At 60.6% G+C, this 11,663-nt stretch overlaps 3 protein-coding genes across 15 annotated transcripts; all 3 read left to right on the forward strand.

The window, feature by feature from the left end:
- Window positions 1-26: 26 nt before the first annotated feature.
- On the forward strand, window positions 27-3,120 carry NUDT22 (nudix hydrolase 22). Its single transcript, XM_061201951.1, has 6 exons — window positions 27-98; window positions 396-893; window positions 1,240-1,338; window positions 2,327-2,424; window positions 2,563-2,656; window positions 2,954-3,120. Exons 2-6 carry the CDS (start codon window positions 414-416, stop codon window positions 3,053-3,055), a joined length of 873 nt encoding a protein of 290 aa, XP_061057934.1. The 5' UTR covers window positions 27-98; window positions 396-413; the 3' UTR covers window positions 3,056-3,120.
- A 381-nt stretch (window positions 3,121-3,501) lies between these two features.
- On the forward strand, window positions 3,502-6,843 carry DNAJC4 (DnaJ heat shock protein family (Hsp40) member C4). 11 transcript variants are annotated; one of them, XM_061201938.1, is made up of 7 exons: window positions 3,502-3,634; window positions 3,989-4,081; window positions 4,749-4,842; window positions 5,278-5,508; window positions 5,593-5,757; window positions 6,460-6,546; window positions 6,638-6,843. In XM_061201938.1, the coding sequence occupies exons 1-7, from the start codon at window positions 3,502-3,504 to the stop codon at window positions 6,741-6,743; spliced, it is 909 nt and encodes a 302-aa protein (XP_061057921.1). In that variant the 3' UTR covers window positions 6,744-6,843. The 11 variants fall into 11 exon arrangements, with proteins under 11 accessions (XP_061057921.1, XP_061057922.1, XP_061057923.1 ...); XM_061201939.1 differs by having other exon boundaries at window positions 5,596-5,757; XM_061201943.1 differs by having other exon boundaries at window positions 3,574-3,634; window positions 5,324-5,508.
- Window positions 6,844-7,307: 464 nt separating this feature from the next.
- VEGFB (vascular endothelial growth factor B) lies at window positions 7,308-10,611 on the forward strand. Of its 3 annotated transcripts, none has more exons than XM_061201954.1 (7): window positions 7,308-7,444; window positions 8,031-8,073; window positions 8,420-8,616; window positions 8,783-8,856; window positions 9,050-9,085; window positions 9,327-9,562; window positions 10,168-10,611. In XM_061201954.1, the coding sequence occupies exons 1-6, from the start codon at window positions 7,385-7,387 to the stop codon at window positions 9,538-9,540; spliced, it is 624 nt and encodes a 207-aa protein (XP_061057937.1). In that variant the 5' UTR covers window positions 7,308-7,384; the 3' UTR covers window positions 9,541-9,562; window positions 10,168-10,611. The 3 variants fall into 3 exon arrangements, with proteins under 3 accessions (XP_061057937.1, XP_061057936.1, XP_061057935.1); XM_061201952.1 differs by having other exon boundaries at window positions 7,317-7,444; window positions 9,428-9,562; XM_061201953.1 differs by lacking the exon at window positions 9,327-9,562 and having other exon boundaries at window positions 7,316-7,444.
- The last annotated feature ends 1,052 nt before the right edge of the window (window positions 10,612-11,663 follow it).

Raw genomic sequence — 11,663 nt, forward strand, 5'->3', positions numbered from 1 at the left:
TACTTCCGCTCCGGGGGAAAGAGGCGGAGCCTGCGAGGAGAGTAGGCAGGTGATTGCCGGCTGCAGCCTGGAGCTTCCGGACTCTGGGAAGGGTCCCGGTGCGTCAGGGGTTGGAGGCAGGACTTTTGGTTTGGGGAGACAGAGGCATTAGGGGGTGACAGGACCCAGGACCTCTGGGTCGTAGGGATGCCCGGGAGTCTCAGGGATGTCTGGTAGCAGGAGCCTCGGAGCTCTTGCTGGGACGATAAGACATTTTACAGACGAGGGAGGGGTCACGGGGGTGCAGAAGGGCTAGGAGTACCCTCAGGAGGTTTGTGGCAGAGGGGGCCAGCTGTCGGGCCCAAGGGTGGCTGTGGGTCCCCCGGGGTGACAGGCCTGGCTGTGCCCTCCCCCAGAACTGCCCTATCCAGATCATGGACCCTGAGGTGTCCCTGCTGCTGCAGTGCCCCCCGGGGGGGCTGCCTGAGGAGCAGGTACGGGCTGAGCTGAGCCCTGCCTACGACCGTCGCCCACTGCCAGGAGGGGACAAGGCCATCACCGCAGTCTGGGAGAGCCGGCTTCAGGCCCAGCCCTGGCTCTTTGACGCCCCCAAGTTCCGCCTGCACTCTGCCACCCTGGTGCCCACTGGCCTGGCGGGGCCACAGCTGCACCTGTGCCTGGGCCTTACTTCCTATCGAGACTTCCTGGGCACCAACTGGGCCAGCTCAGCTGCCTGGCTGCGACAGCAGGGGGCCACCGACTGGGGTGACAAGCAAGCCTACCTGGCGGACCCCTTAGGGGTGGGCGCTGCACTGGCCACTGCTGACGACTTCCTTGTCTTCCTGCGCCGCTCTGGGCAGGTGGCTGAGGCAACTGGGCTAGTGGACGTGCCCGGTGGGCACCCTGAGCCTCAGGTGAGATGCCAGGCTGGACGCAAAGACCCAGAGAGCCCGGCTTTGTTTTCCTCATCCCTTAAAGGGGGAGTTGGCATGGTGCTTATCCGAAAGTCTCTGCTCAGGGCAGCCTCTCAGCCTCCCTGCTGAATCCTGCCCCAGACCCATGGGAAGTTAGGGACTTGGGGGTGGGGGTAGGGACGGAGGACCTAGCTGGACCTGTGGTTTTCCATCTGGAAAAACAGGGCCTGGGTCAGGGGATCACCAAGGCTCTTACTCTGTGCCCAACCAGGCCCTCAGGGCCAGTGAGTGTGGGGAAAAGCAGGGTGGGAAGAGGGGAGCAGGGGCTGAGCCTGACCTCTTACAGGCCCTGTGCCCAGGTGACAGACCCCTGCACATCAACCTCCCTGGGGAGCTGGTGGTGCATGAGCTCTTCTCCAGTGTCCTTCAGGAGATCTGTGATGAGGTGAGCGAGAGGCAGGTGGGACAGAGTGGTGGGCAAGGAGGGAGGGGGTAGAACAATCCAGAATTTTACAGGTCCGGGATGGCAGGAGTGTCTGCAGGCATCTAGTTTTTTGTTTTTTGTTTTTGGCTGCCTCACATGGCTTGTGGGATCTTAGTTCCTTGACCAGGGACTGAACCCAGGCCCTTGGCAGTGAAAGTGTGGAGTCCTAATCACTGGACTGCGAGGGAATTCCCAGGCATCTGGCATTGAGCAAAGAGCTTGGCTTTGCAGCTAGGCACACTTGGAGTGGAATTCTAACCCTCATCTCTGTGTGCCTCGTCTCTGTGTTCCTCTTTACAATGGGGACAATAATAAATGTCTTGCCTACTCCCCCCAGGTTTGTTGAAAAGAGGAGTAAATGGGAGTCCCAATTACTTTTTTAAATTTTATTTATTTATTTTTGGCTGCGTTGGGTCTTCGTTGCCGTGCACAGGCTTTCTCTAGTTGAGGCAAGCGGGGGCTACTCTTCGTTGCGGTGCGTGGGCTTCTCATTGCGATGGCTTCTCTTGTTGCGGAGCACAGGCTCTAGGCGCATGGGCTTCAGTAGCTGTGGCATGCGGGCTCAGTAGTTGTGGCTCGTGGGCTCTAGAGCGCAGGCTCAGTAGTTGTGGCGCACGGGCTTAGCTGCTCCCCAGCATGTGGGATCTTCCCGGACCAGGGATCGAACCCGTGTCCCCTGCATTGGCAGGCTGATTCTTAACCACTGCGCCACCAGGGAAGCCCCCAATTACTAAAGTGACTTCCCTAGGGTGACCCTGGGCTAACTGTTCAATCTCTCCCGTTGTGGTTTTCCCATGTGAAATGAACATGCCCAAGATCTGACATTCTGTGATTCTGGGCACTTGAATTACACACTGTAAAATGCTGTACAAGGGTAACATGCTGTTCTTCATTGAGAGGGGCAGGGATGTGGGCAGTGGGCACTGACAGGTGGTACCCCTGGCCCCAGGTGAACCTGCCGCTGCTCACCCTGAGCCAGCCGCTGCTGTTGGGCATTGCCTGCAATGAGACCAGTGCCGGCCGTGCCAGTGCTGAGTTCTACGTCCAGTGAGTGAGCTCTGGGAGACAGGGTCCTGGGTCCTGGAGTAGGTGGGTGGTTGAGCGGCATGGCTGAGGCAGCTGGGACTCCACAGGGACCTTCCAGGGTCTAAGCACTCACCAGGCCACTCTCACGTCCTTGTCCAGGTGCAGCCTGACTTCTGAGCAGGTGAGGAAGCACTACACGAGTGGGGGACCTGAGGCCCACGAATCCACAGGAATCATCTTTGTGAAGACACAGGTTTGTGGTGGCAAAGTGTGTCTCATTTGGCCAAGGAGCTGGGTTGGGGCTTGCAGAGGCCTGGTGATGCATGTCTGTCTCCTGGGCCTGGGTCAGAGGGGCCTCCCAAATCTCTCAAGCTTCCCTCCAGAGGCACAAGGCCTCATTGGGGATGCCCTCAGCCCAAGGGAGAGGGCCAGGGACCTGTTCAGCCCCCCAGCATGTCTCCCTAGAGGGCTCTGAGGCTCAGGAACTGTGGGCACAGCTCCTGCAAGAAACCCGAGGTCGGAATGTTTGGATCTCACTGTCTCCCCACAGAGTGTGAGGAGGTTGCAGGAGACTGAAATGTGGGCCGAGCTCTGCCCCTCAGCCAAAGGCGCCATCTTCCTCTACAACAAAGTCCAGGAGAGTTCCACCTAAGTCTCCCTAGAGTCCCCAGCCCTATCACCACAGCTTGGAAGACAATAAAGGACTTTATTCTTGGATTCCGTTGGCGTCTGCTGTTTCTGTGAGACAGAGAGGGGCCGCTGGGAGAGCCCGGGGTGGGTGAGACAGGACAAGTGACTTGGGGGTAAAAAAGGCCCAGCCTCAGTTTTCCCCTCTGTAAGCTGAGGGCTGTGCCCCCTTGCCAGGCTCCGGTGAAGTTCCAGGCCGATTATGGGGTGGAAACTGCTTTGTGAAACGCGTCTCGCTGCAGAGCGGAGTAACAGCCATGTCCGAGGGAACAGAGCAACGGGGGCTGAGCCGAAAGCCTCACTGAGGGTCAGGTCCCGTGCAGCCGCCTCCCCGGGTGGGCGCTGGCGCCTTTCTGCAAGTCCCCGGGCTGTTGTCTCGATGGGTGGGTCCGAGGCGTCAAAGGCCAATGGATGTGCGGGGGCGGGGCTTCGCCGCTGGTCCGCACCTTCAGGCCCGTGGGCGTGGTCTGGGTGTCTAAGCCAATGAGAGTGTGGACGCGGGGCCTGAATAGGAGCAGGAAACGGCGGCCGCCGAGGGGGGTCTGTGAGTGAAGCGGGGGCGGGGCTTGGTGTGGCTCTTCCTGCACCCGCCCCCCGAGCTCCCAGGGTGGGAAGGGGGTCTCGGCGTCCGGAACTGGTTGTACGGACACCGAGACAAGTGTGGAGAGGGGCCCTGGACGCCCGGGTCAGAGGCGGGGACAGGGCCAGGACACTGGGGTCTGGTCTTCAGCAGGGAGGTTCCACCCGCCCCTGAGTCCCCCGGGCCTGCTTCAGTTTTCCTTTGCATCTCAACGGGGCCAGGCCCCTTCCCTCTGCCCCCAACCCCCACCCCTCATCCCCGCTGCAGTGGTTGAAGTCTGCTCCCATCCCACTGTTCTTTGTGACCTCCTTTCACCAGCTGCCCGCCTGCCTTCATGCTGCCCCTGCGCCTGCGCCGGCTGTGGCCCCACAGCCCTCCCACTCGGTTCTTCGCAGCGGCCGCCCGGCAGCGGTGAGTCGGGCGCCCGGGGCCGGGCCCGGTCGTTCAGTAGGTTTTTGTGGCTGGCCTGCCCAATTCTAGGCCCTGCGCTAGGTGCCGGGATAGTCTAGGTGCTGGGATAGTCGTGATCTCTTACTCTGCGTCAGGCGCCTTACAGGCTTGTCAGATCACCCTCACCTTCACTGCTGAGGGCATAGGATCAGAGATTAAAGGATGACCCCCAAGGTCATACAGAGAGTTAAGTGGCACATCTGGAATTTGAGCCCAACCAAACCCAATGCACTTTCCACAACTCAGGTGGTTGTCAAGCATCGCTGTGCATAACCCAGGCGGGGTGTGGGGAGCTTACAAAACTGCAGATTCCTGGGCGCTGCTCTGGAGATTCTGATTTGCAGGAATGAGGTGGGCCTCAAGAATCTATTTTTTAAAACATGCTTTTCAGGCGTTTCTGATGCAAGGGGTCTGAAAACAACACTTTGAGACAATCTGATCTGCCCCTTACCTGGAACACTCAAAAAGGGAGGGATGATTTAGAGAGATCTCCCTTGGCACCTGCCTCAGCCCCCTCAGCATCTGGAAGCTGAGTTGAAGGGTGTGGTCCAGGGGGGCTGGGACGGGCAGGGAAGGGGTATCCTCTGTGTTTTCCTTAGCCCCTGCAGGTTTGGGTCTCTCTCCACAGGTCTGGCCCCAGTAACTACTATGAACTGTTGGGGGTGCATCCTGGTGCCAGCGCTGAAGAAGTTAAACGAGCTTTCTTCTCCAAGTCCAAAGAGGTACCAGTGGTCTTAAGTGGAGAGGGGGAAGGGAAGTCTGAGCCAGATGGGGTACGCTCCAAATTCTCAGGAATGGAGCTGAGAGGCTCACTCTGGCTGGTGCGCATTCCCTCAGCATTCATAGGGAGGGGGAGCTGCCCCAAGGGGAGAGATCTGGCCGGGTGGAAGGAAAGGCTGTGGGGCAGGAGCCAGGAGTCCTGTCTGATGGGCTGGGCTTGGTTCTCTTGACCTGCCTGCTCTTGAGAAAGCTGGGACCAGGGCATACAATCAGAGCCAGGCAGCAGGTGGGGAGGGCTTGAACAAGGGGAGGGGGCAGGAGTTTGTGCTTCCTGACTCTCTGGTCTTCTAGAGGGATGCGCAGGCCTGAGACTGAGGGTCACTGCCCAGGGAGGGCCTCTGGGTATGATATGAGCCCTTGTGGGTGGATATTATCAGGATAGGTCATGGGAAGGGAGATGAGGGGAGTCCTGCCCCACCCCAGCTGCACCCTGACCGGGACCCCAGGAACCCAGCCCTGCACAACCGCTTTGTGGAGCTGAGTGAAGCATACCAAGTGCTGAGCCATGAGCAGAGCCGCCGCAGCTATGACCACCAGCTCCGCTCGGCAGCTTCCCCAAAGTGTCCAGGAACCACAGCCCATCCCAGGTCTGCTCATCAGGCACACAGGTACAGTAGTCCTGCCCCCAGCTTGCCACCCCCAAGTCTCCTGGGGAGCCCCATCCTTACACTGTCCCTTCTTCTACCTCCCAGCAGCTCCTGGGCACCCCCCAATGCAAAATACTGGGCCCAGTTTCATGAAGTGAGGCCTCAGGGACCAGAGTCAAGGCAGCAGCAGCACAAGCACAACCGGCGGGTGCTGGGGTGCTGCCTCCTCATCATGCTGGCAGGCATGGGCCTGCACTATGTTGCCTTCAGGTGCGCGTCCCCCTAGGGTGACGGGCAGAGGGCAGGAGGGTGGGTGAAGCCCAGTGTCAGCCATCCATCCATACCACCCCTGTGGCCTGCACCCTTGTGTCTCTCAAGCTAAGAACTGCATGAGATAGGTCTCCTCCAGAGCCTCTTCTTATTTAGCAAAGGCAGCTCTGCACTAAGGGCTAATGTCATTTTGTTTTTTATAATTTGAATTTAAATCTTTGGTGCTGGTTGCCAGAGAGTGCTGGAGCCAACCAAAATCCTGCACAAGAAGGAAATGCATTGACCTGGGCCTCACCAGCAACTGTCTTCATTTGTTTGGCAGTTGCTGTCTTCCTGCCACCCTCTCATGCGTGCCATTGCCACTGAGGTTTGATAGCAAAGACACCTAAAGGCTGGTGCACACTGCTAGCCGTGTGCCTAGTTCAGTGATGGAGGTAGATGAACAAACCTTTCTAGTCGCCTTCAAGGACCTCCATGACAGAGCTGCTGTCACCACCTTCAGGACAGTCAGGGACCTGGGTCGCCATTAGGCCCTGGACAAGTCCCAGCTACTCTCTGCCCCTCTCCTCACCTAGCACAGGCAATTAGCTGAGGTCCCCACAAGTGTAAAGCTGTGAGACCCTCAAGTGGGGTGGAGGGGGGTGGGACTTGGGGGACAGCGGGGATTGGGGATTCCCAGAGTCAGTTGTAACCCCCTTGCAGGAAGCTGGAACAGATGCATCGTAGCTTCATGGATGAAAAGGATCGGATCATCACAGCCATCTACAATGACACTCGGGCCCGGGCCAGGTCTGTCCCAGCTCTTTCCTGCCCTCTCCTCACTGTCCTGGCACCACCCTCCAGGATCCCAGTCCCGACTACCAGGTGCTCTCCCCTGCAGGGCCAACAGAGCCAGGCCCCTGGAGCAACGGCAGGGGCAGCAGCTGCAGCCACCACCCAGGCCTCCTCAAGGCCCCGGGATCGTGCCCCCCCGCCCCAGCCCCTGAGCGGCTCACCTTGGAGAGCTCACCTTGGATGGGGCCTGCGGTGTGCTCCCTTCTGGGACACCCCACTCCCCAAAACGCGTGCAATAAAGTGATTCTCAGAGCTCTTGTCTGGCTCGCTCCTACAGGCCCAGAGCCCCCGGCCCGGGCCCCGCCCTCCGGGTTCTGGCGGCGGCAACCCGGGAGCCCGGCCCCCTGGGCGGTGCGTCCCCTTTCCCCTGCTGCGGCAGGAGGTGGGGTGTGTGTAGAGGGGGCGGGCCCCGCCGGCGGCCTCGCCCCCCCTCCCCCACCCCGCCCCCGCCCCGCGGCCCGGTGGGGAGCGCGTGTCTGGGTCACATGAGCCGCCCGCCCGCCAGCCCGGGCCCGGCCCCCCGCCGCCCCCGCCGTCCCCGCCGTCCCCGCCGCCCGCCGCCGCCACCACCGGCCGCCCGCCCGCCCGGCTCCTCCGGCCGCCGCCGCCGCTGCGCTGCGCTGCGCTGCCTGCACCCAGGGCTCGGGAGGGGGCCGCGGAGGAGCCGCCCACCGCGCCCGGCCCCCGCCCGCCGCTCCCGGGCCCGCGCCATGGGGCTCTGGCTGCCGCCGCCCCCCGCGCCGCCGGGCTAGGGCGATGCGGGCGCCCCCGGCGCGCGGCCCCCGCGGGCACCATGAGCCCCCTGCTCCGCCGCCTGCTGCTCGCCGCGCTCCTGCAGCTGGCCCCCGCCCAGGTACGTGCGTCCGGGACAACCCGCCCGCCCGCCCGCCCGCCCGCCCGCCCGCCGTGCCCTCTCTCAAGGTTGGCGGAAGTGGGGAGGCGCGGAGCGGCCGGGTTCTCGGGGATCCGCGGGGTCGGGCCTCGGACGGGGGCGTCTCGGGAGCCCGGCCTGGGCATCCCCCGGGAGGTGTCCCTCCCCGCCCGCCCGCCGGCCCAACTCCGGGGCCACTCCCCCGCCCCACCCCGTCCCCAGGGCGCAGCCGGGGGCGGGGCCGCCTCGGTGCCTGCAGGATGCGGTTCGGCGCTCACTGTGCCCCCTCCTGATCTGCGACCTCGAGAACAGGCCCGGTCCCCAGGCTTGGAGGTTCGACGCGGCCGGCAGAGCGTGCCTGGCGGGTTGTAGCCAGGGCAGGTCCCAGGTCCCAGGTGGCCTGGAGAGGACAGGTAAAGCTAGAGTGGCCCCAGGAACAGAGTAGTCTGGAAAAATGTCGGAGAGGAGTTTAGGCCTTCTGACTGCAAGGGCAGAGAGCCCTGGGGCCAGCGACAGGGCTAGCCCTTCCTGGAGTGCACCTTGGGTCCAGGTTTCTTCTCTCCTGCAGGGCCCGGTCTCCCAGCCTGATGCCCCTGGCCATCAGAAGAAAGGTAATAGTAACAATAGGAACTTTCTACTAGCCAGCACTAAGAATCGTTTCTTCCAGTCCTGATTCCAGACTCTGTGTATTCCTCATCTTGTGTAATCACACTCCTCTGTAAGATGCAAACTCTTATTCTGCCCATTTCACAGAAGAGGAGATTGAGGCAGGGGGGTTCCTGGGTTCTGGATGAACAGGGCAGGGAAGACAGATTGGGAGGGCAGAAATGGGGGCTAGTGGAGGGTGGCTGTGACATGGGAACTAAGGAGAACAGCTTCTGGGCGCAGGGGTAGGGGAACCAGGGAGCAGCTGCAGGAAGCCCAGTGGGGACTTAACCCTTACGCATCTGCCCCCAGTGGTGTCATGGATAGACGTGTATGCTCGTGCCACCTGCCAGCCGCGGGAGGTGGTGGTGCCCCTGACCATGGAGCTCATGGGCACTGTGGCCAAGCAACTGGTGCCCAGCTGCGTGACGGTGCAGCGCTGTGGCGGCTGCTGCCCTGACGACGGCCTGGAGTGTGTGCCCACTGGGCAGCACCAAGTCCGAATGCAGGTATGGGGCAGGTGGAGCGTGCCTGGCTGGATGCTAGCGTTCTGGGGACTGAGAGGGTGGCAACCAGAGCCCTGGCTGGTGGGCAAGGTATTCTCATCTCTCCAGCCCATGGAGCGTCCCCTTCCTCTCTCTCTGACTGTCTCTCTCCCTGTTCTTCTGAGCACAGATCCTCATGATCCGGTACCCAAGCAGTCAGCTGGGGGAGATGTCCCTGGAAGAACACAGCCAGTGTGAATGCAGGTGCCAGCCAGGCCCCACTCCTGAGTTCGCAGAGACAAGGCTTGGGGGGTGCTGGGTGTTGTGGTACACCACAGTGGGGACCAGGTTTCCAAAAGTATAGCCGGGTAGGCCTGGGATCTAGGGCAAGAGAGTAGGATGCTTGGCTTCCTGATCCTCTTTTTCCTTGTCTCTGTCTGTGTCTCTTACTTTTCAGACCAAAAAAACCTGAGAGTGCTGTGAAGCTGGACAGGTGAGTCTTGGGCTCTTGCTGAGGTGGGGTTGGAGCCCAGGCCCAGCACCCAGAATGTAATGTGTGGGTGGGGCAGGGGGTGTAAGAGTGTGTCAGGAAGTTGTGGTCCCCCGCCTTCTCCTCCCACTCGTGTACCCCTCTCCCCTTTTCCTCTGCTCCCCAAGACTATATGCTCTTCCCCGACCCCAGCTCCCGGGAAGACTCTTACTTCTCACCCGAGACATGTTGCTTCTCCTCCTAGGGCTTCCACTCCCCACCACCGTCCCCAGCCCCGCTCTGTTCCGGGCTGGGACCCTGCCCCCGGAGCACCCTCCCCAGCTGACATCACCCATCCCACTCCAGCCCCAGGCCCCTCTGCCCACGCTGCCCCCAGCGCCGCCAGCGCCCTGACCCCCGGACCTGCCACTGCCGCTGCCGACGCCGCAGCTTCCTCCGTTGTCAAGGGCGGGGCTTAGAGCTCAACCCAGACACCTGCAGGTGAGGAGTCGGGTGTGGCGTCAAGGTGCCATCCTGGAGCAGGTCCCGGTGAGCCTGCTGGTGGGAGAAGAGCCAGGGAAGGGGAAGCTTTGAGTGTGCTGAACTATTGACCAAGCACCTGCTGGCCCTGGGGTCAGCATAAACAAGGCTCACATTCTGATGCGGGAGTCAGACACGAGGGCACATGATGCCAACAGAGGATGTCAAGTCAAGAGCTGTGGTGAGGGGCACCTGACATCGTCTTTTGAGAGGTTAGAAATGTCCTGGAAGAGGTGACATCACCAGGTGTAGAAAAGAGAAAGACAGCCTTCCAGTTTGCAAAGTTCTGAGCCTTCCCAGAAACCCCTGTGGTAGAGTTTGTTCCACCTTATGTGCTCCGAGAGGCCAGGGGATGTAGTGGAACGCTGGTCCACCCTTGTCCAAGTTGCTTCTCACCACCCCTCCTTTCCACAGCGGGACCATGGGGTGGCGTCCTGTGGGCCAGGCCAGCTGGGGCTTCCCAGGAGTGTTAGGGGGAATGAGGTTCACAGAAGGTAAGGGGGTGAGTCTAGAGGAGCAGGGGCTGAGCTGTGCCAGCATGAACAGACCCCTTCTTCCCTCCTCAGGTGCCGGAAGCTGCGAAGGTGATACATTGCTTTTCAGACTCGGTGGGGCCACTTGCCTCACAGGCCTGCCCAGAGGGGAACAAGAGGGCATCCTGGTGGGCACAGTCCAGTCCCCGAGACCTCAACCTGGGCGGAAGCTCCTCCAAGCCCTGGGCCTCTCAGAGGGCTTTCCAACTGCCCCTTGTCTCTCTGAGGCTGCCATCCAACAACGTGGACAGAGTTGGATGAAGAGACCTGGAGGCAGCACAAGGGGTCATGTACCATCTTGGGAGAGAATGGGGTCCTGGCTCAGTTTTTAACCACCTTGTGCAAGTGAGCATCTTACAAGTGGCTCCTCCGTCCCCTCACTAAGAAGACCCTGGTCCTCTACAAAAAAATGAGAGTTGGGCTTCAGTACAAGAACTGTGAACCCCAGTCCCGATAAAAGAGATAGAAGGAACTGTCCCTGCCTGTGTCACTGTTTGTCACCATCCAGGCTGGCTGGTTTGGACATGAATGTCTGCGTCACACTGCCTCCTAGACATGGAGCTTGGAGGAGATGAGGCCCAAGGCTCCACAACAGGTCACAGAGCCAGAATCGTGCATCCTTCACGTTCATGTTGTGCTAACAGGCCCTGGGGAGTCCCTGCCCCTCTGCTCATTACAAGGGTTCCTTTCTGGAAGGAGAGGGCCAGTGAGCTTGAGGTGGGACCCAGATCTGCTGAATGACCTTGGTTGTCACTGCCCCTCTCTTTCTGAGCCTCAGTTCCCACATGTGCACACGGAGGGAACAGATGATTACTGTGGTCTGGGCCCTTGGGCTCCAAGAAAGTTCGAGAGTCACCTAATAGGAAAGAACACCCATCTTCCCTGCCGGGTTACACTCTGTGTTTGCAGCTTTTTGCTCCCGGTAGCTTAACTCGAAGGTCACGCACCTGCTCTGCCCCCACCTCACTCCCACATCCCTGAAAGGGAGGCAGCACCAAAGGTCTGTGGTCGGTGGGCCCCACTCACCCCAACCACACAGTCTTCTCCACTCTCGCCTCCCTTGCACCTTGGGCTCCCCTCCCCAGGCGCTGCTTGGGACTCTCCTGACCTTTATCTGACCCAGCCCAAGCTCAGTGGCCAGCTTTCGGCCTGCAGCCTTCAGTGCCCCTGGGGCTGAGTGATGAGGGGGTGAACTGAAGGGCAACCTTGGGCACCAGTGCTTTGCCCCATCGAGACAGAACATTCATGGCAGAGGTTAAGCCAAAGCAGCTACCCTAATGGAGGCCTTCTCTGAAGTGTTAGATTAGAGGGTGGGGTAGTGATCTTGTTGGGCCCAAACCAAGAGTGGGGTTAAACCAGAAGAGGCAATTCCTGACAGTGAGTGCTACTTTCAGATCATTTTCTCAGCTATTCTGTCACCCAAAATGCCAGAGCTCAATTAAGAGTGAGACAGATGAGGGTTAGGGACACTAGCTACCACCGCCCAAGCCCATTTAAGCCTGCCCAGCGTGCACACTGCTCCGTATGTG

This window comes from Eubalaena glacialis, chromosome 10 (assembly GCF_028564815.1).
Source record: "Eubalaena glacialis isolate mEubGla1 chromosome 10, mEubGla1.1.hap2.+ XY, whole genome shotgun sequence".
NCBI classification, from domain to species: domain Eukaryota; kingdom Metazoa; phylum Chordata; class Mammalia; order Artiodactyla; family Balaenidae; genus Eubalaena; species Eubalaena glacialis.

Coding starts and splice junctions, on each gene's coding strand:
- NUDT22 (XM_061201951.1), top strand. CDS start 414: ATGGACCCTGAGGTGTCCCTGCTGCTGCAGTGCCCCCCGGGGGGGCTG. Junction 2,425..2,562: donor AGTGCTGAGTTCTACGTCCA/GTGAGTGAGCTC, acceptor GTCCTTGTCCAG/GTGCAGCCTGACTTCTGAGC. Junction 2,657..2,953: donor TCATCTTTGTGAAGACACAG/GTTTGTGGTGGC, acceptor GTCTCCCCACAG/AGTGTGAGGAGGTTGCAGGA.
- DNAJC4 (XM_061201938.1), top strand. CDS start 3,502: ATGTGCGGGGGCGGGGCTTCGCCGCTGGTCCGCACCTTCAGGCCCGTG. Junction 3,635..3,988: donor GCGGCCGCCGAGGGGGGTCT/GTGAGTGAAGCG, acceptor TCCTTTCACCAG/CTGCCCGCCTGCCTTCATGC. Junction 4,843..5,277: donor TCTTCTCCAAGTCCAAAGAG/GTACCAGTGGTC, acceptor GGATATTATCAG/GATAGGTCATGGGAAGGGAG.
- VEGFB (XM_061201954.1), top strand. CDS start 7,385: ATGAGCCCCCTGCTCCGCCGCCTGCTGCTCGCCGCGCTCCTGCAGCTG. Junction 7,445..8,030: donor TGCAGCTGGCCCCCGCCCAG/GTACGTGCGTCC, acceptor TCTCTCCTGCAG/GGCCCGGTCTCCCAGCCTGA. Junction 8,857..9,049: donor CACAGCCAGTGTGAATGCAG/GTGCCAGCCAGG, acceptor CTTACTTTTCAG/ACCAAAAAAACCTGAGAGTG.